At 42.2% G+C, this 26,710-nt stretch overlaps 2 protein-coding genes across 3 annotated transcripts in view; one reads left to right on the top strand and one right to left on the bottom strand.

The window, feature by feature from the left end:
• The window catches only part of FIG4 (FIG4 phosphoinositide 5-phosphatase), a 71,747-nt gene extending 64,089 nt beyond the window's left edge, over positions 1-7,658 (bottom strand). Inside the window, exon 1 of one of the 2 annotated variants that reach the window (XR_005028263.2) lies at positions 7,435-7,658. Coding sequence is in view for 1 of the 2 variants with exons in the window: in XM_036902947.2 (XP_036758842.2) it covers positions 7,435-7,500 (66 nt within the window). In the remaining variant the exon portion in view is untranslated. The remainder of the gene's footprint in view (positions 1-7,434) is intronic. The other variant, XM_036902947.2, reaches the window with a different exon arrangement.
• A 509-nt stretch (positions 7,659-8,167) lies between these two features.
• Positions 8,168-26,710, top strand: part of AK9 (adenylate kinase 9) — a 94,174-nt gene continuing 75,631 nt past the window's right edge. Inside the window, exons 1-7 of the mRNA XM_057489483.1 lie at positions 8,168-9,849; positions 12,189-12,316; positions 13,559-13,622; positions 15,139-15,191; positions 15,291-15,387; positions 21,721-21,833; positions 22,834-23,019. Coding sequence (XP_057345466.1) covers positions 12,200-12,316; positions 13,559-13,622; positions 15,139-15,191; positions 15,291-15,387; positions 21,721-21,833; positions 22,834-23,019 — 630 coding nt within the window. The 5' untranslated portion in view covers positions 8,168-9,849; positions 12,189-12,199. The remainder of the gene's footprint in view (positions 9,850-12,188; positions 12,317-13,558; positions 13,623-15,138; positions 15,192-15,290; positions 15,388-21,720; positions 21,834-22,833; positions 23,020-26,710) is intronic.

The following is a 26,710-nucleotide window of genomic DNA, read 5'->3' as shown; positions in this document are numbered from 1 at the left end:
TGTGAACGTGGTGAGAAATCCCCGCATCTGGGAAAGTTGAGGTTGAACTCATTGTAAGTTTTTAGTAAGGAGTAGTGATGGTAGGAAGCAGGAAAGGTCACCTCAAGGACTTGGAGTCTGAAGTTCAAATGGTGAAGGTGGGAAAGGAGGTAAGAGAAATGCCCTAAAGCCACGGGAAGGGGAGAGGAGCGGCGGGACTGTCCCGGATCCCCACAGCGCAGGCGCCCGGCGCAGACACACACGCGTGGCTGAGTCACGGCTGCTGGGCAAATGTTCGGGTGTTTGCAGGCACGTTGGCGGTGGTGGCTTGGCAGGCACTGGGATGGAGAATTAGGAGACTACCCAAAACGCTGTATTAAAATGCCCATTAGAATAGAAGGTGATCTGAGCTGGCTCTCTTCTAAAAGTTAAATATCACTCAAGTGGGACTTCGTATAAAGTTGAATGTGGTTCTCAAATTCACACATGAACTCCAAATGGATACAATATATAATCCATTTTACAGCAAATTCAGTATCTATTCACATTATTATGTTCTTTTATACTGACAGGCTAATCACTCACTTTTCATCTGAGGGAAGAAAATCAGCTTTCTCGAAAGAGGAAATCTTAAGGATGTCTGACAGCATCAGTTAATCTTAAACTTCATTTGAACTTTCAGAATAAAGGTATTATTTTTAAAGATCACTGTGAAGTTACTTCTCACAATCCAACAGTGTTGCAGGCCTGCCACCTCACTTATTCCTGCAACCCCACAACCAGTAATGCAGCCCAGAAAGGGAAACGAGCTTCTGACAGTCCACAGGGGTCGCTCCAAGTTCACTCTTTACAGCTTTGTAAGACTTCACTGGGGGAGCTTCAAGTCCCCTCTAGAAAAACTGGCAACTCTGTCAACTGCAACCACACCTTCTAACTCAGCTCTAATCACCATGCTTCTCTCCCTTCACATCCTTCAGATTCCACTCCAATTCCTTAGCCAACCACATCCTAAATTGTTCCCTCCCATTCCCCAATCACACATACCAAGGCTACTGCCAAAGTCACTAAGGAGGCTGCATTCCTCAGGATGTGGTTCTTCTTGGTTTATTCTATTTTGTATGACAGGGTGGAGGGGGGAGAAACGTCCTTAAATCCTCTCCAGGCAAGGCAGGTTAAATAAACACATACACACATACTAACGATTTTGAGCTAGCGAGAGTAAAGATTATCCTAACAATTTCACCCCCACAAAACATACATGCATACACAAAAATTGGCCACATTTCTGTTCAGCTACCAACTTTAAACTCAACCACTATGTGTTCATTTCTTTGCTATGAAATGGTCGTTATTACAATGGTAAGACATACATAAAGCAAGGGCTACAAATTGGGAATCATCTACAGTAAACTGTAGTTTCACACAGAATAAGTTCAGATGCTAAATCCGTGGGCAACTCCTAATCGCACTGGGACGTATGAGTGGCAGGGCTGGATCCGGCCTTAGCTTACCTGTAACCCTGTAAGAGCATCGTCACAGGGGCCAAAAGGCAGAATGAAAGGTGAAGGTGTCGGGCACCAGAAAGAACAGGGAAGTCTGGGCAGGAGCAGACGCTTTACGAGGCCAGCACCCCACCTCCTGCACCTCTTGGCCATCTGTAAGTCTTCTTTGAGGAAATGTCTGTTCAGGTTCTCTGCCCATTTTTTAATCAGGTTATTTGGGGTTTTTTTGGTGTTGATGCTTATGAGTTCCTTATGTATTTTGGATGTTAACCCCTTATTAGATAAATCATTTACAAATATATTCTCCCATACTATAGGTTGCCTTTTTGTTCTGTTGAAGTGTCCTTTGCTGCACAGAAGCTTTTTAGTTTGATATAGTCCCACCTGTTCATTTTTTGTTTCCCTCACTGAGGAGACATGTACAGGAAAAACTTGCTTATGCTTATGTTCAAGAGGTTTTTGCCTATGTTTTCATCTAAGAGTTTTATGGCTTCATGTCTCACATTTAGGTCTTTAATCTATTTTGAGTTTACTTTTGTGGTAGGGAGTTAGACAATAATACAGTTTCATTCTCTTGCATAGTGTCCAGTTTTCCCAACATGAGTTATTGAAGAGGCTGTCTTTTTCCCGCTGTACATTCATGGCTCCTTTATTGTACATTAATTGACCCTATATACATGAGTTTATGTCTGGGCTTCTTGCCACTTCTCTTCAACTTTGTACTAGAGGTTCTTGCCAGTGACATAAGGCAAGAAAAAAATTAAAAATAAAAACATTCATATTTGGAAAGAAGAATTTCTTTCTAAATGACATGATTATCCATGTAAAAAATGCTAAGGAAATGACAGAAAAGCTACTAGAACTAGTAAGTGTGATGAGAAAAAACAATTATTTGAGTTGCTGCCTAGGCATTTTACAGTATGAAAACCATACTTATACCCAGAGTCTGGACATTTGGACAAGGACCTGAGCTTAGGATTCCTACCACAAATTCCCACTTTGCTATTCCCAGGGCACCTTTTAAAATACTACCTAGAGTTAAGCCCACCAAGTTAGCGATCTTCACACCAACCATCCTGTAAGTTGCAGGTGCTTGCTACCCTGTTCTCTCCCTCCTGCCCACTCGTAGCCTGGGATGGAGGGCTGCCTTTCCCCCAGCTCACTGTCCAATCTCAGACCCCGTCCCCAGGAGCTGTAAGAAGTAAGTCTTATAACTCTACTTCCTATGTGTGGGTGCACTGAAACTTGGCCTTCAATCAAAATGACCCCTGGGTTTCACTTCCCCAAAGTGTGAGCTCAGATACTGAGGGAAATAACTGCTGACGCCATATTGGTGGCTTGTGCCCCTTCATTCAGCAGGTGACAATCTGCATATTCTTAATTCAATACACAAGCTCTGGCTTTTCAACACAGTGAGTGTACCAAAGTTTCAGGATGTAAGGTTAAGAACTAGCAATAAACAACTATTAAATCAAATTTAAAATTTCACTTGAAATAGTATCAAAACTCCTAATACTTAGGAATACATTTTTTTAAAGATGTAAAATTTCTACACTGAAAATTACAATATATTGCTAGAGAAAGTGAAGACCTAACAATGGAGAGATGTATCATGGATTGAAAGATTCGATGTTATTAAGATTCAGTTCTCCCCAAATAAACCCGTAGATTCAATTAAATCCAAATCACAAACCCAATAGGCTTTTTATAATAAATTGACAAGCTGATTGTAAAACTCATATGGATATGCACAGGAACTTTGAAAAGAATGAAGTTGGAAAAGTTAAACTTCCTGATTTCAAGACTTATCATAAAACTATAATAATCAAGTCAAGGTGCTAATGCCAGAAAGAAAAACAGATTGATCAATAAACAACACAGAAAGTTTAGGAATCAACTCACATTTATTCAACTAATTTTTTACAAGAGTGCCAAAGAAATTCAATAAAGGATAATATTTGCAACAAATTAGTCTGGACAATTGATGTATGGAGAAAAAGTGAACCTCAGTCCCTGTGGTTGCCAGCCCCCAAGAACCCTTCATGATTCTCATCTCCTGTATTCATGCCCTTGTATAGTCCACTACCACAGAACAGAGCTGACCTGCATAACCAACAGGCTATTGCAGAAATAATGGAGTGTGACTTCTGAGGCTGGGTCAGTTTCACTGCAGTTTCATTCTGTTCTTCTTGTGTCACTCACTCTTAACAAATACAGCTGCCATGTTATAAGGACACTCAGAGGAACTGAGGCCTCTTGTTGACAACAAGCTCAACTTGCCAAGCACATAAGCGAGCCATCTGCAAAGTAACTCCTCCAGCCTAGTCAAGCCTTCGGATGACTACAGCCCAGTTGACACCCTTAACTGCAATTTCATGAGACCCTGAGCCAGAACCACTCAGCTAAGACTCCCAGATTCCTGACTACTGAAAACTGTGTGAAATAGTAAATGTTTATTGTTGTTTAATGCCACTAAGCTTTTGTTACACCACAATAGGTAAGTAATACAATCCCTACATCATACACAAGATTAATATCAAATAAATGCCTAAATGTAAAAGTTAAACTATAGACCTTTTAGAGGAAATACAGGAAAATATCTTTGTGCTCCGGGTTGGCAGATTTCTTACAGTACAGAAAGCAATCACTACAAAAGAAAAAAACTGATAAATTACAGTTCATTAAATTAAAAATTGGTTCTCAGAAGATCATTAACACAATGTATACATACATCAAATCACATTGTAGACTTTAGATACCTTACAATTTTGTCAATTATACCTCAATAAAGCTGAAAAAGATCATTAAGAAAATGAATAGGCAAGCCAATGACTGAGAAAATGCTCACAAAACATTTATTACAAAGGCCTTGATTCCAGAATATATAATGAACTCCTAAAAATCAATAATAAAAAGGCAAACAGCCCAATTTTTATAAGTGGGCAACAGATTTGAACAGGTACTTCAAAAAAGATATAAAAATGGCCAACAAACACATGGAAAGATGCTCAACATCATTGTCATTAGGGGAATGCAAACTAAAACCATAATGATACTACAGACCCACTAGAATAATTAAAACCAAAAAGACTGGCAGCACCAAAGCTGGCAAGGATATAGAGCAACGGAGGTTTTCATACCTTGATGATGTGAATGTTAAATCGTACAACCACCTAACTACCAACCATCTGACTAGCAATTTCATTCACAGGTATTTCCCAAGAGAAATAAAAACATTATGTCCACAAATACCCTCATTCAAAACTATTCACAGCTGGCTTATTACTAGCAGCCTAAAGGCACAATCTAAATCAATAGGGAAAGAGGGTAAACACATTGTGGAATGTGTATACATGAGACTACTACTTAAATAAAAAGCAATAACTACCAATAAGCACGACACAGATGCACCTCAAAGACATTCTCCTGAACAAAAGAAGGTGTACTCAAGAGAGTGTGTACTATACAACCCCATTCATATGAAATTCCTGAACAGGCATATCTAAAGTAAAAGAAAAAAAAAAAATTAGCTACCAGGAAGGGAAAGGGTCAGTTGATGGGATAGACACACAAGAGAACATTCTGGGGCAAGAAGGGGTGTGGTTCACACGTCTAAATTCTGTAGCTTAGATATGTGCATTCAATTTATGTAAATTTTAAAGGAAAAGTCCCTTATAATATGTGGTGGGTGAGGAGTGGAACAAGTTATAGATAATAAAAGATGACAGAATGTTGATAATTCTGGAGCTGCGTGATGGATACATGGGAGTTTATGATACTATCCTGTTTACTTTGTCAATAATAAAAAAGCTAGAAACAAAAAACTAAAGACATACAAACCACAAATGCAACGTTCTATTATCTGACTCATCAGAACTACAATTACTCTGTCAAGTCAATATACAAGTTTCTAGTAATTTACTCCCAGTCACAGTCCAGTTACAATCTAGACTGGTACCACTTTTTGTGGCATTGTTCTAACTCTCATGGCCTCATTTTTGTCTTCTCTGAATAATAATAATAGTAATAATATAATCATAATAAAACCTCTTAGAGGTTGTATAAGGATTAAATAATAAAATACAGGTAGATATGTGCCTGGCACAGAAGTGTTCCAAAAGCATTAGCTATTATTCTCATTAATATAACCTGAAAGTTTTTTTAAAATTTCTAAGTTCTATTTAGTTGCCAGTAATTTCATGTTTTTTTCTGAGTTAAATCCTTAAACCTTGAGCTTATTGCTCAAATATTTCTGCATATATCTTTAAGTCAAAACATAATAAAGAAGAATCATATGCTTTACTGACAAGGAAGCTGAGGTTTAATGATTAAGTGCAGCAGACATTTCTCAGGGCAGCTGCCCTGGCCCCACCATTCCTTGAAACAAAGGAGTGGTTCCATAAACAAGTCATTGCTGTAAGACCCCTTCCTGGCCGCGGTGATCTATCCCGGGGCAGATTCCCAGCGAAGGCTGAGTGGATGGGATTCCTTCTCCCAGCCCCAATGCTACGTCCTAGGCAGCTCTCTGCAAGGGTTCTCAAACCCTGCTGTCCTGTTCCTGCCTTTCCAGGGGCTGGGGAGCTGGCTCTTCCAATGAGTCTGTGCCAGGGCTTCCCCAGCATCTTTCTGATACTCACCTTTTACCTCTAAGCTGGTCACAGTCAGTTTCCATTACTTAGATGACTGAAGAGGACCACAACCAAATTCTAGAACACATGTATCTTTGTGTGAGACACTCAACCGGCATCTACTGAGAGCTTACTTTGCAAGGCACTGTACCAGCTCTGTGCTGCCAGGGCCAACAAGGTTCTGACAGAAGAGCAGAAGGGACATTACAAGGAGAGAACAGCAGAAAAGCACAGGGAACTGAAAGCAATACATTCTCACTGCAGAATAAGGCATATGAAGGCACATAGCTAATCCTCAACAAAGCTTTGCTGAGTTTACATTAGATTAGATATTATAGGAGACAGTCAGTTGTTGAAACATATATGGCATTGAATAAACTAAGGGATTCAGAGTTTCCGTCCCTCAGGACTTGGGGGGCCGCTGCTGGTTTCTGCGCAGAGGAGGCCTATTGTACGAACTGTGCTTTGGAAAGAACACAACATCTTAGCGGGTCCACATGAACGCTCAGCTTATTATCGGGCTGAGATTTGGGTATGTATGTTTCCAACTAGGGACATTTATCAGCACCTTGCACAGAGAGCAAAAAATTTTGTTTCAATGTCAAAATGACACTTCCGCATGACTCTCCTCAAGAACTGAAGATATTTGCAAATACAGTATATTAGACAATTTCATCTTCTGGCCTGGATCAAATTAAATGAAGCTGTCAGCAAAATTAATGAAAGGTCAACAGTGTTTCTACACTGATGATGGCGCGGAGGCAGACATCCCATCAGGACCATGTCATAACTGAGAAACTGTTGTACTTTCCTGTACCCCGTCGGATGCAGACAGCCCAAGTTTCACGGGATGAGCCTTACAGAACTCTCTGGAGCGTAAAGAAGGGAGTTACGCAGGTTTCCTGCATATGCAATCTTGTTACCAGAAAGTGTATTTTTAAATACGGATCCTGACATCATTGTCACCCCAATTTAGAAAGCTGTACTTTTTCAACCACACAAATGACAAAAGTGTGTACTGAGAAGTACACTATTCCCTAAATTTTAGGGAACAACCTAAACATAAAAATTGATCTGCTTTTTCTACTAGAAACTATTTACATGGCCATTTGATGTAATAAACACTTAAGTAAATAAAACGCGTTGGAAAAGCATATTAATGCTATCCAAATAAGTAGGCTGTCTTTTAACAACTCGTTTTTCTTGCCTTTCAAATAAAGGGAACCAAAAATTTCGTCAATAGAAGCGCACGTGACGAGCAATGCCTGCGATCCTGGCGCCCGGCACCGCCCCCAGCCTCCCGCCCGCCCGAGCCTCCTACTCACAGCTCTGGTCTCGTAGAGAACCAGCTTCTGAACCGAGCTGATGATAGGGGCGGCGGCCGCGGGCATGGTCGGGGGACGCGGGGCCCACGGCAGGGCCCGGGAGAGAGGACGCCTCAGACCCACAGCGGGTCCGGCCGCGGAGGACACCGCGGGGCTCCGAATAACCCGGTGACCCGCAGCCCAGAGATTCCGACCCAGCGGCCGCGGCGGCCAGCTCCACTCTGCGCAGGCGCGGGCACGGCCGGAGGGCGTACCACGGGGAGGCGCGTGACGCCCCGGAGCCTGCGCGCGAAGGGCGCCATCTTTGGTGAGGGCGGAAGAAAAAGTGGATCTGTATGTTATCCATACATACGGCGACGGAGGACAGGTCGCCGGCCTGCTCGCCCGTGGGTTGTGGGCTGTAGGCCCATCCCGGGTGTTTGGGGCCCACTGCCTCCCTCCAGCGGGCCTCCGGGCGGCGCGCCCCGCGTTCCCAGGTGGCCCCCTTGCGGCCCGTACTTCCTAAGCCCGGCCGCGGGCTGCTCCGCGTACCGGTGTCCCTCACGGCTCTGCTCTCCCAGCCCTGCAGAAGTCAGCATCCGCAGCTGCCAGAGGCGGTGGGCTGCGGGGATTTTTTTTAAATCGCCTTTTTAAAAAATCACCGGAGGTGGAGATATGGGGCTTTACCACGTGTTTGTGTCTGCTACCAGCCATTTTTGAGCCCCGCAGAGGCTGGCGGCGGCGCGGCCGGGGCGGCAGGCTCTGGTCAGTGTGCTCGCGGCGGCACGCGCCCGGAGGCGGCCCCGCCCACTGGCCCTGAGGCGGGGCGGGACAGCGGCGCGCGGAGGGGGCGGTGCCCGCCCGGGGAAGGGTGTCCTGCCCGCAGCCCCGCCTGCCGCCGGGCGTTTCCTAGGAGACAGCGCAGCGGACGCGGAGTCCCCGGGCGGCCGCGGCGCGGGTGAGCTGTGGGGCCGTCCCGCGCCCGGGACGCGCTGGGTGGGTTGGATGGCGGCCCCTTCGCGCGAGGCCCAGGCAGTTCCTTCCCTGCAGAGCCGACCTCGGGGCCCTCCGTGAACTGCCGGTCGCCGCCTCGCCTCCGCAGCTGAGGTGCTGGGTCGGCCGGGGGCGCGTCTCCCCGGGCGGCGGGGGACGTGGGTTTGCCGGGCCTGCGCGCGGGCCGCCTGTCGGCGCAGAGCGCACCGCTGGACAGCGTCAGGAAACCAACGTTTTTAACGGAACCGTGGCACGACCAGAACCAGTGGGATACTGCGCGGTGTGTTGTGAATTCCACACTGAGAGGTCGAATTTGAATCCTCTCCTCGGCTGGTACGCCCTGTGTTACCTGGGGAGATGGCTGTGTCGGTTCTGGCATTTTACAGTGACTTAGGTCTTTCAGCCGGGAAAATACTTAGTTCTGTTTACTAACGGAAACCCAACTCTTCTGAAAATAAGTTGAGTATTTGCAGTGTTTTCATTTAGAGCAACAGCTTAAAATACCTGTACAATTCTGCTCTCATATTTGGTTTTCTGTTATATTATACTATAATTAGGCAGTCCTGTTTGAAACTTGTCTTGGTTTGGCTCTCCCAGAAGCAGATTCTGAGACAAAACTTGGAGGGCAAATGGTTTATATGGGAAGTAATGTCAGGAAACAACAGCAGGGAAGGGAAGGAAGCCAATGGAAGGAATATTATCAAGCCGACTTCTCTGTGGGCTGAATTCCCTGGGGAACACCGGGGTGTATGTCCCATAGTTAATAAGGCCAAGGAGCCGGCCCATTTATTCACCAGCTCCCATCAGTTACTGGTTGAGGCCTGTTTATGGCCAAACATTAATTCATCAGAACTTCCAGCCTGCCCTGTGCTCAGGCAGACCGGACTGTGGCCGCGAACGAGCCCTTCGGCAGAGTCACTCACGCTGGCAATTGGAAGTTGGGCTGTGCATGCATGGAAAAAGTGCGTGTCAAGTGATGCGTTAACAGTAGCATCTGCTACATTCCAACCTTTGCACCACTCACATCCACTCTTCCCCACATTACGGTCACACCATCCTGTCACTGATTCTTCACAGTGGTGGCTGGTTCCAATTTCTAATATAAAAGGACTCACCTAAAGGTGATGAGTGGGACAAGCTACTGAATCGACTTCTGCAGTAGTCACACAAGGGTGTGGCTCATCGGGGCTGACTGTGGAGTGCGTTGTCACACCCCTCTCATCCGTCCATTCACGTGCCTCGTCCCCAGAACGCTTTTTCTCTTACCTTCCAATCTTGCTCCTTCCAGGCCCTTGACCAAGCCATTCAGCCTTGTCCTCCAAATCGAGGACCTGAGAGTATTGCTTAAAGCTCTGCCCCCCGGGAGCATCTCCTATAATCATCTTTCAGGGCTACCCTGAGTGTGACTGAAGTCTGGAAGCATTCCATTTACAGCTTGCACCAGTATGTTGTGATTCATCCATGATTTTTTTTCCGTTTTCTATCAGCTGTCCCTGGGAGATTTCATACGAGCTGTGGACCAAAGAGAGACAGTGGTCAGCAACAGACAAGTGACATGGGGGCCTGGGCTGCTTACTCTTGCTCCTCGAGCAGGGAGCCGCTGTAAATAAAGGTCTTTCCAGCTGCGCCCCATTCTGTGCTCAGGAGCCAGGAATATGCCACGAGGTGATCCTGCAGCCCCTTTGAACACACTGTGAGATGGACTTGAGCCAAGACCCCGTTCATCACTGGTTCTCCATCTGCTCTCAGTAACAGGGCTGTGAAGGCATTTGGGGGGGTCTGCTGCTGTTGACATCAGCTCAGACCCTGGGTCCGACAGCCCTTGAAGTAGGAGGAGAGTCCCATTTCCACAGTGTATATTTCTCCAGTGAACGGTTGTAGGTTCTCTTGGAGAAGGATTGGAGGTCCCCTACTGTAAATACTTGTTAGGGTGTTACAGGGTCCATCCTTGGGGACTCCTTGGCTCCCCTTCAATAAGTGGGTTCTCGAGCTGCTGACCAGGAATCATGATTTTCCCTGTGGCTGCTGCCAGTAGCTCCTTGTGCCTTGCCCTTTACTCTTTTTAGAATACCATCTCCCAGTTTAAAGAAGTACCCTTCTCTTCCTAGTTGCTAAGAGGTTTATCTCATATTAATCATTAAAGGGTGTTGAATTGTCTCTTGTAGTTGTTCTACATCTAGTATGATGATAATACAGTTTTTTCTCCTTCATTTCAATATGACAAGTTGGTTTTCTCAAACTAAACCAGCCTGGAGTTCCTGGGGAAAACCCAGCTTGGGCAAAAAAAGTGTGCTTTTTTATGTATTGCTGGATTCAATTTGCTAATATTTTGATTAAGGTTTTTCAAATCTTGTTCATGAATGAAATTGGCACATAATTTTGCTTTTTGACAATATTCTGTTCCTTAAGATGGAGGATATGGGAGACCCATAAAGGGGTGTAAGAAGTCTCCACTTTATCTTTCCTCTGAAAGAGTGTCTGTAAGACTTGGAGCTCTTCAGTAAAACTATCTGGTTTCTTTGTGGGGAGATTTTTTAGTTACTGACTCAGTTTCCGTAATAGTCATAGAGCCATTCTCAATTTCTTTTTCTTAAGAAGCTGATTTTTCTAGGAATTTATCAATTTTGTTTAAATTTTCATATTTATTTGGGATAACTGTGTATGATAGCTTCTTGTTATCTGTGCTATAACTGCAGCACTATTATCTCTGTAGTCCTTCCCCCTTTCTATGCCTGATTTGTTTGATCAAGTAGACACTAAACATTAAGCATTATGGAAGATTTAACCAATAAATTCACAAACTTGATCTAAACAACATTTAAAGAACACAACATCCATCTAATGTAAATTGTATGTCCTTTTCAAAGATACAGGGAATGTTTTTAAATTACCAGGTGCTAGGCTATAAGGCAAGCCTCAATGAATTTCAGTGAACTAATATGTGGAGAACATTCTCTGATTATAATGAGAGTTAGAAATAAAGAATAGAAAAAGCTCGGTTTAGAGATACAAGAAAACACACTTCTAAAAAACGAATGTCTAACACTGTTCCTTCTTTTCTTCATCAGTCTTGACAAAAGCTTTCTAAGTCTTTTCAAAATACCACTGTTTCGCTTTATTGATCCTCTATTAATGTTTGTTTCTATTTTATTAATTTTTAAAATATGTTTTTCTAATTTTCCTGTTTTTCTAATGCCTTAAGGTGGGAGCTTATCTTGGTTTTCAGGCTTTCTTTGGTTCTAATAGAAGTACTTAAGGCTTCTAAATACTACTTTAGCTATATCTTGTAAATTGTATTATATATTATGTTCTTTTTTTTCAGTTCTACTTTTCTGATTTCTATTAGAATTTCTTTTAGAGCCATTAGTAGTTCCTACACATGTACACATATTGCATTAAGTATATGTATAACATATACATATGTGTGTGTATGTATAGCCATTTAATTTTATTGTTAATAGAATACACCATATATAAATTATACACCACATATACACATATATATGCATTTATTCCCCTAACTTAGTCTTTCAGAAACACTTGGTGGACTATCTTTTGTAAAGCATTTTGCTGGATTTTGCTTTCTGTCTCAAACTAGGTGAAAGCTAATTGTTTTAACAAGTAAGTTTAACTTATTTGTAATTATTGGCCAAGTCCATGTGTTTAGTGATGTGGAACGTCTTTTAGGCTAAGTAAATCCACAGGATATTCTAGTTCTCCCTAACCTGCTTATGAGTTCTCACTAATTAGGTGCTTTAACAATCTTACTCTTCTTATTGTAGCATTTTGTATTATGAATTCTCGAGAGAGGACAGAAGAGCACCCTTTTGCAGATATATTTAATGAAGATGAAGCTGAAGAAAATCTGCTGCTGTCTAAACCTGTTTGTTTTGTTGTGTTTGGGAAACCTGTAAGTTATCTTTTCTAATTCATTATTTAATATAATCTTTTTATTTTTAAAATAATAATCTTCTGTTACCATACAAGAGTGAAAAGCACATAGTATGCTCATTTTTTGAGTTTTTGTTAGACTTTCACTGAATGACTTAAAATTGATATAATATTGATTATAAACTCATAACTTTCTTACCGTACACCATAATTGAAAAGGAACTTAGATTGTATTTATCTTTCATTACCTTTTGTTTATCACCCAAGCACTGCACCAGAACAACTGTTAGGGGAATGTGATCCCGGGTTGTTTGAGACTCAGTCTGCATCTGAAACTTTCTGGGTGTATGAAGGCAACCCCGGGAGGGCCTCCCGTTAAACCCTAAAGGTCGTGAGGAGCAGCGTGCCTCTCCTTGAACCACAGTGCGTCAGTGGACCTCGTGGACATATGTACTGTCGTCTGTCCACAAAGCAGGAAGACACCAAAAGCGGTCATAATTTAGCTTGCCTTTCTAGGCAGTTGGAGTAAGGACCTCTGGATAGAGCTTTTTCAGCCACTGAGCTAGTGGGTAGGTACGGTTAGAGGGCCTGAGCTGGTGAATTAAAGAGCCCCTCCTGAGCAGCAGAGACTAAGGTAAGGGCCAGATACCATCTCTGACTTCATTTATACAGACCCTGGGACAGGGACCAAGAAATGTTTCTGATGACTTTCAGATGTTTCTAGAAATATAGTAAAGTTCCCAGGTCAACAATGAGAGTAGTCAGACGTATATATTTCCTCATTAAAATAATCTTCTGTTTTTAAAGTATGATGCTTTCAAAGATGTCTATTAAGAATTTTTTGCTCTTGGAAGTTACTAAATGGAAGTCTACCAAGACATTAATGATTGTAAACTTTAGGAAGGAAATGAAATGATGAATCTCAATATAATCACAATGATATATACTCACAATTACAAAATTTGATAGTCAACAGAGTAAAAGACCCAGAATGCTGTATGGCAGTGTCCTAGTTTCGGGGCTTTTCTTAATGAAAATTCCATTTATATCACTTTATAAAATGTGGCAAATGTGACAAGTAGTAGAGAAAAATGAGGCTATAAATATCTAGGGTGTGTTCTTCATTTATTTTATGAGAAAAAAATTTATCAGATAACATTGATGTAACAGTGACCATCAATAGAATCTTTAAAAATGAAAACATCTATTTCACTGGCAAATAGCTATTCTATTGGGTTTTAAATAACATCTTTCTTTTTAGGGGGTTGGGAAGACAACCTTAGCCTGTCAGATAACACAGGCATGGAAATGTATTCGTGTAGAAGGTAAATTCTGCCTTTTTTACCCAATATTTTACTATAAGAACTTAAAAATGCATAGAAATGTAAAGAATTAGCAGTAAGCACCATGTACCCATCTATCTAATCATCATCTAGATTCTATGATTAACATTCTGCTATATTTGCTTTACTCTGTGTCATTATCAACCTAGTGAAGGTTCTCTTTATAATAACATTAAGCATGTTTTACCCTCTGTTAGTCCTAGTTTTGCTCATAGCATTTAGGAGGGGTTATGAAATGACTTTGACTCCTGTCTTCTGCCTCCAGTTCTTTAATTCTGTAACTTAGAACTCTTGGGGACATGCTGGTGCAGGTATATCCCTAGGAATGAAGAGAAGAGGAGGGACTCACCTCTGCTCTCAGGAGCGTTTTCCAGGATTTACTTATCTTCAATGATAAATTTTATTTTTTATTATTTATAAATTGCTTCACATTCTTTGCAGTGTGTAAGGATTGGCATCTTATGTTCTTTTAATTAATATAACTATAGCCTAATACAAAAATAAGCAATAGAAGTAATTGGCAATTCAAAAAAGAAGAAATAAAAATAAACAAATATAGGAAAAGAGTTCAACCTCATTGGTACCCAAAAAATGCTAATTAAAATAACACTGACCCATATTTGCCTATCAAGTTGTCAATAAATCTTCAAAGTTTCTACAATCATTATTGGCGAAGATGTTTTGAAACAAGGTTCTACTCTGCTACAGTTTTGGAGAAGAACAATTTGGTGGCAAGTAGCACGCACATGCGCGCGCGCGCACACACACACACACACACACACACACACACAAGCTTTACATTTTTCTACTTTCTTTGATCAAAAAAATTCATTTGTAGGCAAACTCAAAGAATACTAAATGTTTCGTAGATTATTAGCAGCTAGGGACACAGTTCAGCTCCTGAGTCTTCCCTTAGGTCATGACCCTGTCATTTCTGTCCCAGGTTGTCTTCCATCAAGGGTTGGAATATTTCCTCCTGAAAAGGAAATAGATCATTGGCATTTCAGCCTCAGGACCCCATTTTCTAATCAGCGTTATTTTCACATTTCTTGATGCATAATTAACGGGTTCTGGATATGGTTGTGTGTGTATGTGTGCATGTATGGTTATAAAAGTATCTGGATCAGTAATGCTAGTGTATACTTTTGTGTGATACTTTCCAGGGTCCAAGTACCTGTGATAGATGCAACCTCATTTCATCTTCATAGTCTCCTGTATGCTCCTACGCAGGGCGTAAGCATGCAAGGAACAGAGGTGTTTAAGAAGTTAGCTACTCAAGATCCTTTAGCTAGCAAGTGGCAGAGATAAGTTCTCTGTGGAATATGTTCTGCTGCCTTATATTTGGTGGGGTTAGATGACATAATGTGTATAAATGTGGTTTGTAAACTCTGAAGTGATATACACATATCTTGTTACCAGTTACTAAGCACATGGGATATGTCTCTTCATCTGTCAGTTCTAATACAGTTTGTGCTAATACTTTGAATTCATGTTTTAGCTTTACCAATTTTGGAAGAACAGATTGCCAGTGAAACCGAGTCAGGAGTTATGGTAAATAAATCTAAGTTTCAAAGCTACTGTGACTTTTTGAAAAGCTCTGTGTCACAGATGTACTCTGCACCAATATGCAATATCTGTGCTTGTTCTTAGCTGCAGTCACTGCTGCTCAGTGGTCAGAGCATTCCAGATGAACTTGTCACAAAGCTAATGCTGGAGAAGCTCAACTCCCGAGAAGTTTCTCACTTTGGTATGTTTATTTTTATGCATTGGTAGCTATCAAAGTAGCCTTAAAACTCACGCCTTAGCTGAGGCACGAATAATTCCTGGAGTTGCTCTTTCTTTTCCCTGGTACAGGAATCCCAGAGTCTGAATTTAGTTGAACACCTCAGATAGTTTTATTTGCTTTTTTGATTCTATTCTTCAGAGTCTATCTTTGCAAAAAATAAAATAAAAAATTAAAGCATATATGATCCAACCTTCTTTTAGCTGTGTATTACCCAGCAAAAGCTGGGGTCCTCTGGGGCTGACAGCCTCTGCTGCTCTCCATTCACCCTGAGTCTTATTACCAGGTCCTTTCGATGGTTAGGTTTTCCTCTGTCAATCCACAGGTAAGGGCAGGAGTGGGAATTAGAATGGCACCTACTTCCCGTCTGGCTCCAAATATTGGCTTCCGCCTGTTCAGTCTACCCTCTGACTCTGGATCCGAGAAACCTCAGTTGTATTCAGACAGATGCCAAGCAGGGACCTTGGACCTATTCTCAAGATAAAGGTGACCAAAGCTCAGAATGGCTAAAAAGAAAAGAGCAAACTTGGTAATGTTTTCAAAAGGAGGAAGAAGAATAAAGATGTGCTTAGGAGAAAACCATCCACCTGAAATAGATTTATTGAATGAAAGAAGAAACATTTAGAAAACTGTTTTATATTCTCAGTAAGTTAGGAGAGAACATTGGGCCTATTAAGATTACAGGGATAAAAATAAGTGCAGTAAAGTAAAAACCATGGTTGCTAAAGCAAATCAGTAATAGAGAAAGCAGAGCAGACCTGTCCCTACACACTGTCTGCAGCATCCATACCTGTAGGTAGAATGGGCTCTCTATGTAGATTATGTACAGAACCAGCTTTGTCTGTCTGTCCACATATAGATATCTACCTATAGCATCTATACCTGTAGGTAGAAAGGGCTCTCTTTACATAGATTATATATAGAACTGTCTACCCATATATAGATATCTATATATCTATTATGTACATAAATATGTATATATATGTATACATACATTATCCATCCATCCGTTCATCTGTTGATCAGTGATAAAGAGGATGAACTTGGAAAAAACACCCAGAATGTGGTAGCTTGAATGAGTAAAAAGTTAAAAAGAACAATCACAGAATTCCAACATAGTCAATAAATGACCTCAAAAAGCATATAGTGATGCAGCATGGAGAATACAGCCAGTGGTTCTGTAACATCTTCCCATGTTGACAGATAGTAACTGCACCAGTAGGGGTGAGGAGTTAATACTGTGGGTAACTGGTGAACCACTGTGTTGTATACTTGACACCAATGTAAGATTGTTTATCAACTATACTTCAGTAAAAAAAAAAAAAAAAAAGCATAGCGATTGAAACTGAAGTATGTATAAAAGTAGGTAGGCAAATGCCTTTTTGTTTATACTCTATCATACTCTATCTCACCTTATCTCTTGAAAATTTTAATTTAGAGTGATTTACATGGCTACAAGAAGATGGTATAAATTACATATTGACAAGAAGAAAAAAATGAAAAAAATAAACCTACTCAGCTATGCCATCACCATGTTCATGATTTTTAAACTTCTTATTATGGGAAATTTCAAACAAAAGTAAAGAGATTGATATAGAATCCCCTCCATGTGTCCATCACCCACTTCAACAGTGACAACACTTGTCTAATTTTGTTTCACGCAAACCCCAACCTACCTTATTTTGAAGCTAATGCATATCATATCAGTTCACCTGCAGCTGTTTTAGTATGTATCTCAAAAAGATAGGGACTCTTTTTAAGCTGTCACATTATCATTATCGTACCCATAAGATTAATAATAAATCGTCTACTAACCAGTCTGTAGTCAGATTTCACTATTTGTCCCATATGTTTTTTTTCTAGTTTCGTTTTTTTTTTTTTTTAAGCAGAATCCAACCAGGTTTTACACACTGCAGTTAATTGGTATGTCTCAAACCCTTTAAATCTGTAAGGTCCCCTTACTTCTTTCCATCAGCTTGTGTTTTCTGTGTTGAGGAACCTGGTTATTTGGCTTGTAGAGTTTCCCGCATTCTGGATTTTGCTGAATGTATCCCCTGTATCATTTAACATATCCTTTGTCCCCCAGACTCCCCGTGTGCTGGTAGGTGTCCTGAGGACTGGCAGAGGAGAAGTGCCATAAGTGATTTCTTGAGCTGAGGGCCGCACTACATGTGGCCACGTTCTGGGCTGCAGAACTGGGCTCCTTTACAGGCTGCAGGGGCGGCAGAGCTCCTCCTGCCCAGACTCCCCTCACCTACCCCCTAGCATCACCAGAGGAACTTCTTGGGAGCCTAGCCCCCTGCCGGGCTTCAGAGTGTGCTCAGCAAGGCTTCTGTCTGCCGTTTGGTCTTACCCAGCAGCCTGGGAGATGGTAGAAACAAAGGACTTTCGAATCAGGGATGTCAACTTGGGTGAGGGGTGGGTGCGGCTGCATGGTTAAGCAGAATCCCTGCCAACAGATGGGTGCAGCTGGGGACAGTGCACAGTGGAGCACCGCCAGGCTCAATCTTAATGTTTTCTGTACCAGAGCCCTTTTCTGCTTGGAACTTTTATCACTACTTAGAAGGAACTCACACAGTCTCTTCTTACACTCCTTTCATTCACAACTCCATGAAATGCATCCTCACCCAGGAGGAAAATGCCTGGGCCTCTGAGAAGCCCCTCTCTGCTTCCTGCTTTTAGATTCCAGGAATGCTTCTCCCCAGGTAGTGGCTGGGGGCTCTGGTCAGGCATTCCCTGCCCCAGCTGCCTCGCGCTGTGGATTGTCTTGTAAATTGTGGGTCACCAGTGTCCAGTCTTTGTTTGGCTTGAGGCCAGACAGCTCTCAAGGCTGACACTAAGCTGCCTGATGTCTCTGCTGTCTTCAGCTCTGTGGGAATAGGGATACCTTCCTCCCACTATGCCAGGAAGAGTGGGCAAAGCGATTACAGGGGCTGCTTGGTTGCCCCTGGGCAGTCACGTGACAGCCTTTCGGTTCTCACCTGGTGAGGGTGATACCAGCTGGGCGCCAGCTGGGGGGTGCCTGCTCTGCCTGTGGCGATACGTGCAGAGCTGTGCAGCAGGCAGGGGCATGGGCTGTACGTCTCCTCCGTTTTCAGCATGAAGGGCGAGGGCTTGCCTGTGGTATCGAGGCTATGTGGGGACAGGCTGGGGGAGTCTTCAGCTCTGCCTCCCTTCTCAGCGTGCCTACGGGATTGGAGAAGCTGGCGGTGGGCTCAGGAGCCCTGGGCTTTCTACAATGAGGCATCCCCAGCATCCCCCAAGATCTTCCCAGAATTGGGTCTAGAAAGCTAAGTTCTCCCCTAAATATTCAGTGGTGAGACACTCTTAGGCAACAGAGCAGTCCTTCCCACCTCTCCCTGGACAGCGCTCCTAGGGTCCAGATAGGATGATGCTGGCCACCTCGCAATGGGTAGAGCCCAAAAATCCACTGCCCAGGCAATTCAGGCAGCCCACACGACGGCCTAAGCATCTGCTGATAGATGAATGAACAAATGTGTCTAATAGACCGACCTCAAAATCCTCCCCTGAGAACATACTCGTCACAACCTTTTATTCCACGGCTATGGGGAGCAGCCATACCCCACGCAAACGAGCCGCTCTTGTGCTTCCACCAGAGAGATGAAATGTGAGACTCGCACACCTGCACACAGTTCCCCAGGAGTCCCTGGTGAGCTCTGCAGATGGTGTCAGTGGCCATAGGAAGGTGCAGGGTGCTGGAGCGCACAGGCGTCGTCCTGTCATCCGCTTGCGAGGCACAGATGTTGGGCAGCGTCGCCAGCAGTGGGAGTGAAGGGAGGTATTGTGTCGTCCCTTGTTGCTTAGAAGGGAAGGGCATGACACCTGGAGACTGACTGTTTTCTGGAAATGTCTGGCGAGTAAGGACGAGCTGGGCAAGGGCTGTGTTCAGTGCAGGACTGGCCGTGCAGTCCTCCACCACACTCTCACCTGTGCGGGGCGCCAGCCCTCACATCCCAGGGACACGGGTCAAAATCTTGACAAGTTCAGGTAAGGTTGTCAATCAAGTGGAGGTAGATTAACGATAGATGCCAAACTAAAGTAGGGAGTGAGAGGCCAGGAAAGCCAAAATCAAGAACAGCAGGAGGAGGCAAGCAGAGACAGGTCTGGTCCAGCCCCCGACAGTGCCCGGGCACGCCGTGGCTGTGCGTCTGCAGGGCTGTGTCCGGTCCATCTAAAAGCCCTGAACAGGACGGATGCCTTAGGGTGCCACCACTGCTCCAGAGGGTCCCAAAGACAACAGCAAGAGCAGATAAGTCAGCCGACTTGGAGACTCAGGATCCTAGGAAGATGGGAGAGAATCATGATTATAGCTCATACCCCCAGAACGAAGGTGACGGGTCTCCCTTTCTGCCTTTTGAATTTAAACTACCCAGGATCGCTTCTTTGAAGAGTGTCCAACACATAGTCAGAAGAAAGTAAATGCTTGAAGAAGCTTAGGAGAAATTGGCACATGCCTTTCTAAGCATTTAATGAGACTTTGTGTTGCTGTGAGAGGTGCTGGTCTCCCTTTTTAGAATAAAAGGTTGTGATGAATATGTTCTCAGGGGAGGATTTTCAGACTGGTCTGTTAGACACATTTGTTCACTCATCTATCAACAGATGCTTAGTAACTTTTTTTATTATACTGTTCTGGACATCGCATAGGACAGCAGTTCTCAAACTTACTAGCCTCGACTCTGTCATACTTAGAGAATTGTGAGGCCCCCAAAGAGCCTTTGCTTGTATGGTTTATATCAGTATCATAGTAGAAATTAAAACTGAGAAATGTCTAAGATGTTTTTAAAATAATAAAACTGCCACATGTTAGCATAAATAGCATATTTTATGAACAATAATTACAGTCTTGAAAACAAAAAATTTAGTGAGAAGAGTGGTAATTTGACGTTTTTTTTAAATCTGTTAATGTCTCACATGAGCCCTTGCTGGATTCCCACATCTGCTTCCACTCAATCTGTTGGAATATATTGTTCATGTTGAAGTCCATGAAGAAAATCCAGCCTCACACAGACCTGTAGCTTAAAAAGGAAGCAGTATTTTAATAGCCTTTAGAATATTTGTGGATATTCTTGATTCTACATGAAAACTCAACAAGGGGAGGTTTCTTAAAGATTAGTTGCATTGTAGAATCTGAAATCTGATCAGCAAACCTTTCAAACTCTGTTACATTGAAATCCATTCGTTTGTCTTGCACCAGGAATGGGTCTTTCCCCCGTATGTGATTTTGGTTCACCATGCTTTGGTTGTTTGGAAAATACCAGTCCATTGAATTGTGCATATGTTCCAAACATTGACACATTTCATTATACAATATCAAAAAACCGCATTGGCTAATATCACCACCAATACCATCAGGAAAGGTTTTAAGAATTGGGAAGCTGTTAAGCTTATGGCAGTGGATACAAGTTTTCTAAAATTTGATTTTTCACTTGAATTTTATAATTGGCAACAAATACTGTCAGTTGTCCTTGAAGTGATAGTGCTTTTTATAAAATGTCTGCCAAATACTAAAAAGCCACAATTGGTCAGTTGTTCTTGCAAGAAAATAAATGTGTTATTTAAAGAGCAGAAAAATTGATTGGAGGGTTTTCATTCTTACTGAAAGAGTTGAGACTTTATTAATACGAAGAAAGTTCCTCAACAAGAGAGTGACATAATGGAAGAAATGTATTAAGGAAATTAATGTGAAGATGGCAAACAGTGAATTCAATGAGAAGATTTAGTTTCTGGGTAGGGATGCAAACCAATAAATGTGCTAAAACAAAATCATATTTCTGATATTCTGCCTCTTAAGTTATATGGGGGACACATGGGTGTTTCATTACTTTGTATAACTCACATAAACATTTTATATATATATATTATATTATGAAATAATTTGAGAAAGAAAAATAATATACCATGCAACCCTTATAAGGTATCTTTACATTCATTATATAAGCTTTCCTAACATGAGTTAGAAGAATTATCAGGTTGGAATTTCTTTCCTAGAAAAGGAAATAAATGGGTCTAAAGTAAATCGATTTGGAATTTTTAAAGATAGCTCATCCTCACCCCATGATTTTATGTATTTATTATCAGAAAAACATTGTTCAAGTTATACTTCGAGTGGCAATTACCTTAACTATTAATCATAAATTTTTGACAGATGATTTTAAGACCTACATTAGCATTTATCAGTAACTAAATGATTGTTTATAAAGCAGTAATAATAAATCCATGCTCTATCATAGAATGATAACATTGTAAAACTTTAGAAACTGTATTTTTATTCCACAGGTTATATTATCACTGAAATGCCATCACTTTCACAAGATGCCATGACAACATTGCAGCAGATAGAACTAATTAAAAATTTAAATTTGAAACCTGATGTTATCATCAATATTAAGGTAAGAATATTAGTTGCTTTTCTAGTATAGTTAATCATTCTTTTTGATAGTAGTGAAATTCAAGGAATGTTCTCACAAAATGTGAGTGGTTAGAGAGATAATAATTATGCATCAGCCATAGGGCTGAGTTGAGCTTCCTCAGCCCGCAGTGCCCGGCGCCTGTGGGTGCTTCCAGGGCCCATGTCCCCTTCACCAGGCATCGTCAGAGTCCCCCTTCAGAGTCATTCAGGCAGCGTCTCTCCAGACTTGACTCCAAATCATGGTCCCCTCATGATGCTGGAATCCAATAGCAGATTCTTAACCCGCCCGAGCAGTCCGTCTCCAATGTGCAAACTGGCTTTGATCATGACATTGGGCTGCTTCTCCTACAGGGTGCTTAAGAGTTGAGTGAAATAGTACATGTATGGTGAATGTACTCTGAATCAAGAAAAGTTCTCCTAGACTTTGGTTTGGCTTGTTTTACTATCCAGATCCAGTTTTCTCATTTATAAAACATTTAATTATATGAAGGTTAGACTAGAATGGATGACCTTTCAGGCCTCATTCATGACAGCCACAGTATAGAATTCTTTATCCATGAGGTTGTGAATGATGGTAAACGTTGTAAATACACCATTTTTTCAGTGAAAATATGTATTATCTCCCTGCTTTTCCTCCATTCTCAGCCTTCCCAAAGTAATGTGAGTCCTATGTACTTTTGTAGAGTGAACCAATTTTTATTCTGGTTCTCTGACTCTTTTTACTGTTCTAACCCTCTTTTTTCATCACAAAACTTCCGATACTTTCTCACATACATTAATTTCAGACAAAGTATTGGTACAGCATAAAAGTTGTGTCTTGGCCTCTCCAGGCATGACTACAGACACCACATGCCATTTACAATACTGCGTTTGCCCAGGGTTTTAAGGAGGTTTGGTTTATGTATTGATTGCATCATCCCTGAGTAGGAAGTAAAAGCACATTCAAAATGTTTTAAGTGATCACTAATGTTGCTTCTTAGTGTCCTGACTATGATTTATGCCAAAGAATTTCTGGACAAAGGCAGCACAGCAGCACAGGGCACCTATGCGGAAGAGACCAGTGGGATCCCGAGGTCATTGAGAGTCGCAGGAAGAAGAGAAGAGACGCCCAGGAAGAAGGAAGAGAAGAGGAAGGGGAAGAGGAGGAAGAGCAGGAAGAAGAGGAGGTAACGGCCCCTTTTCAAACTTACCACCAGTAGGTTAAAGGAGAGCATTGGTAGAGGATGGCAGCCACTGGAGAAAAATTACATTGTCTTTAAATTTTTATTTAGTCTGCAGGAAATAACAAAAATATTTCATGCTTTCAACAACTATTAGATCATAATGTCCAGGTCCTCGAGTTTGACCTTCCTGCCAGTGTGGAAGTCCCTCCGTATCCTGACAGCTAATCTGCTTCATTTCATAGCCACAGAGCGTTCTTGGTCACCTCCGATGTGTTAAGCAATCTAGAAAGAGGAATTACAAGAATAAAAGACAAAGTGTTATATGGGGAGCAATTTATGAAGTTAACTCAATTCCAAAGTCCGACAACGAGAGCACATGAGAGGAAATCTGTAGCCCAGTTTCACACATACGTGTTGTTCAAACAATCCTGAAGTCAGTGATGGGAAGCTCAGTCAACAGGGCATACGCTGCCTCTTCTCCCCTGGGCTTACGGAGGAAGCGCTGATCCTAGGGAATCTGTTAGCAGGTGGCGGTCTGGACTCGGCCCACCAAGGCAGGCTGGGCCATAGTCTGCCGGTCCCTGCTCTTCTGAAATGTACAAGTGATCTCTCTTATAAATTAGTTTGTTTATAGTTTTTAATAATGTTATGTATTTTTATAATTGCCAGAATTTATAACTTATTATGAATTTATTGTAAATAAATACTATTTCTATTAGGGTCTAGACTCTGTGAAGTCAGATGTTAACTTAGAGGTGGATACATTGTCAATCATGTGTCCAGTAGAAGAGGTGACTCCCCCGGGTTGTACTGCCCTGCAGCCTATTAAGCTGCCCTCTATCTAGCTTGGCAGTCATATTTCAGTGGTTATATTTACTTCAGCTTTGTCATCCTGCTGGTTCCCTCACAAATGGATTGAATGAATCTTCGACTTTTCTTCTTTTATTGAGAGTAGATCTTAAAAGCTCTTATCACAAGAAAAAAAAATTTGTAACTATATACGGTGATGGATGTTAACCAGAATTGTTGTGATGATCATTTTGCAAAATATACAAATATCAAATTATTATGTGTACACCTGAAACTAACATATTTTTTGTCATTACCAATTTTTAAAAACCTATTCATGTAAGAAAACCCATTTAAAAACATAAGATAATCTTCCTAATGCAAATAAGGCACTAGGTAATAGCATCTATGACAGGTTTTTTTTTTAAAGGAAAACCTCATAACAAATGGGAATTAAATTATGTCATTTTAGCATAAAGAAAGTACACGGACTTAAGTCAGAGATGGTGGGATAGGTAGTCGCCACGCCCTCAGTGCCGGGGCTGTGGTTACGTCAGCTTGTGCGGCCGGGGTGGGGGGACCAGGCTAGGCCTGTGTGCGCTCTCCAGGGTGGTACCCGGAGCTCCAGGTGCCTACTTAACTTACAGGGATTAAAACTGTGTCAGATTTTAAACTTAGCTCCCCAGCGGCTCTGGCCACACTTCACGTGCTTGGTGATCAGGTGCGGCACACGCCATGCCCGCAGAGCCCCTGGGAGTGAGAGCCCCGGCCCCCTTCAAAGGACAGCTGCCGCTCTGCACCAGCCCAGCCAGCTCCCTCTGTGTGGGGATGCTAGCCTGTCTTTTATCAGGGAGTCTGCTTTTTCCAGAGAAAAAAGCCAAAATCAGCATTTAAAAATAAAATCAGTAGCTAGTAATCCAAAATTTTAGAGCCACAGTGGAGGCCAGTGCTGTGGGAAATCATCAAATCATATTGTCAGACTGGATTCAGCCCCACGGGCCTGGTTTTTGTGATCTCTGCCTCATGGCACAGCCTTCCTCAAAAGTCAGGCAAGGAGCCCACCGCCCCCGTGCATGGATGGCTGACTGTGTGGGGAAGGTGCCCCCCGTGTACCCGCACCTGTAAGCCGTCCCCCTGCACTGCCTAATGGCTCCGACAACGGTCTCTCCACCTCCACGTCCTCTAACGGCGCATCCCATTCCATTATTTTCAGAAGCCAGGGCCATTATAAAAAATATTACCCGCAGTGACTTTCTTTTTTAAAAATAAGACTCTCCCCTGGCCTCCCAGCTAGCCCTCAACTGTGTGGACCCCAGTCTCACCTCCAGCCTTCCCCCTTCTCAGATCTCCCCCAGGGGCTCCATCCGAGGCCACCCAGCAAGGCACTGTCTAGCCCCGCAGTGCGCAGAAGTTGTGTTCCCCCCATATGTGATTGTAAACGTGCTAGGAGCCCCTTTTTTAAAAACAAAACAGATGAAGGTTATTTTAATAATATATTGTATTTAATCCAATATACCCAAAATATCATTTCAACATATAATCAAAATAAGAATTCTCAGGGTGATACATTCTTTTTTCATGCTAAGTTTTCAAAATCTGTGTATTTTATACTTACAGCACATTCCAGAACTCACTTGCCACATGTCAAGTGCTCAATAAACATAGATGGCTACTAGTTGCCATGCTGGGCAGCACAGCCCGACCCTTCTCGCTTGCTTTCCTCATGACCCTTAGCCGCTTTCTGGAATTGCGTTGTTTGTTTGCTTCCGTGTTGTCTGCCTCCCGCCCTGACTGTCAGCCCCCTGCAGCAGCGCCCCCGCTCCCACGTCTGTAACAGTGCAGCAGAGAGTAGCCGCCGGGAGACCAGAGTGTGGCCGGCAAACAAGGCGTATTAAGCCGCTTTGACATGTTACAATCTTTGGTCTGTAATTCTACCTTTAGGAACTCTTCCAAGGATAATACTAGCAATATAAAGATTTATCTGCTATACAGTGAAACATAATTGAAAAATTTTAAATATTCTTCTTGTTCAACTATAGAATAATGATTAAATAATTATGTATTTAAGCCTATTAATATATTATTTGACTATTAAAGTAGTACTTAAAGCATTTCAAATAGGTTATAAAATGGCTTGTATATTAGATAAAATGATGTAAATAGTTGAAAATGTGGATGTGTATGCATTGATAAAAACTAGAATTAATAGATAATAGGATAATAATAACAGGACAATAAATATGATATTGAACCCTTACCAGGCCTTGGGCTGAGAACTTTTTCACATACTATTATTCCCTCTGCCTTGAAATGTTCTTTCTCTCAAAATCTGTATGGCTCTCTTCCTCATTTCTTTCTGGTTTCCACTCAAATGTCACTTCTGCAGAGAGCCCTTTCCTGACCACTTGATAAAATACCATCTTTCCCATTGCCCCCCATTCTCTCTGCCCTGCATGGTTTTTCTCCAGTGCTTACCATTGCCCAACATGTTATGTATTTATTTGTCTACATGTTTCCCCAACTGGACTGTATGCTCCCAGGAGCCCCAAGGTTTTGGTTTTCTCACTGCCATATCTCAAGCTCCTCGAACAGTGCCTGGCACATAGTAGGTCCTCTATCAGTCTGTACAGAATGAATGAGCAAATAGACTACAAGCTCAGGTGTTCAGAGATAATCTAATTTCTTTATTTTGTCTTTAAAAATGTGATGTTCTTCCCCTACTCTTCCCTACTTACTGGAGAGAAGAAGAAATTAGGAATTATCAAAGTCAATTTAAAGTTTTATCTCATCTGATAAAGGCCCCTTGGGTATTCAGTCTCTCTAAAATAAAAATCCTCAGTCCCAGATTTTCCCTGCTGCCTGCTTCTCACCCCAAAATGGCACCTAGGTGGAAGTAGGGAGAGAT

This window comes from Manis pentadactyla, chromosome 12 (assembly GCF_030020395.1).
Source record: "Manis pentadactyla isolate mManPen7 chromosome 12, mManPen7.hap1, whole genome shotgun sequence".
NCBI lineage: Eukaryota > Metazoa > Chordata > Mammalia > Pholidota > Manidae > Manis > Manis pentadactyla.
Note: the sequence above shows the minus strand (reverse complement) of the source record. Positions and strands in the feature narration are given on the sequence as shown.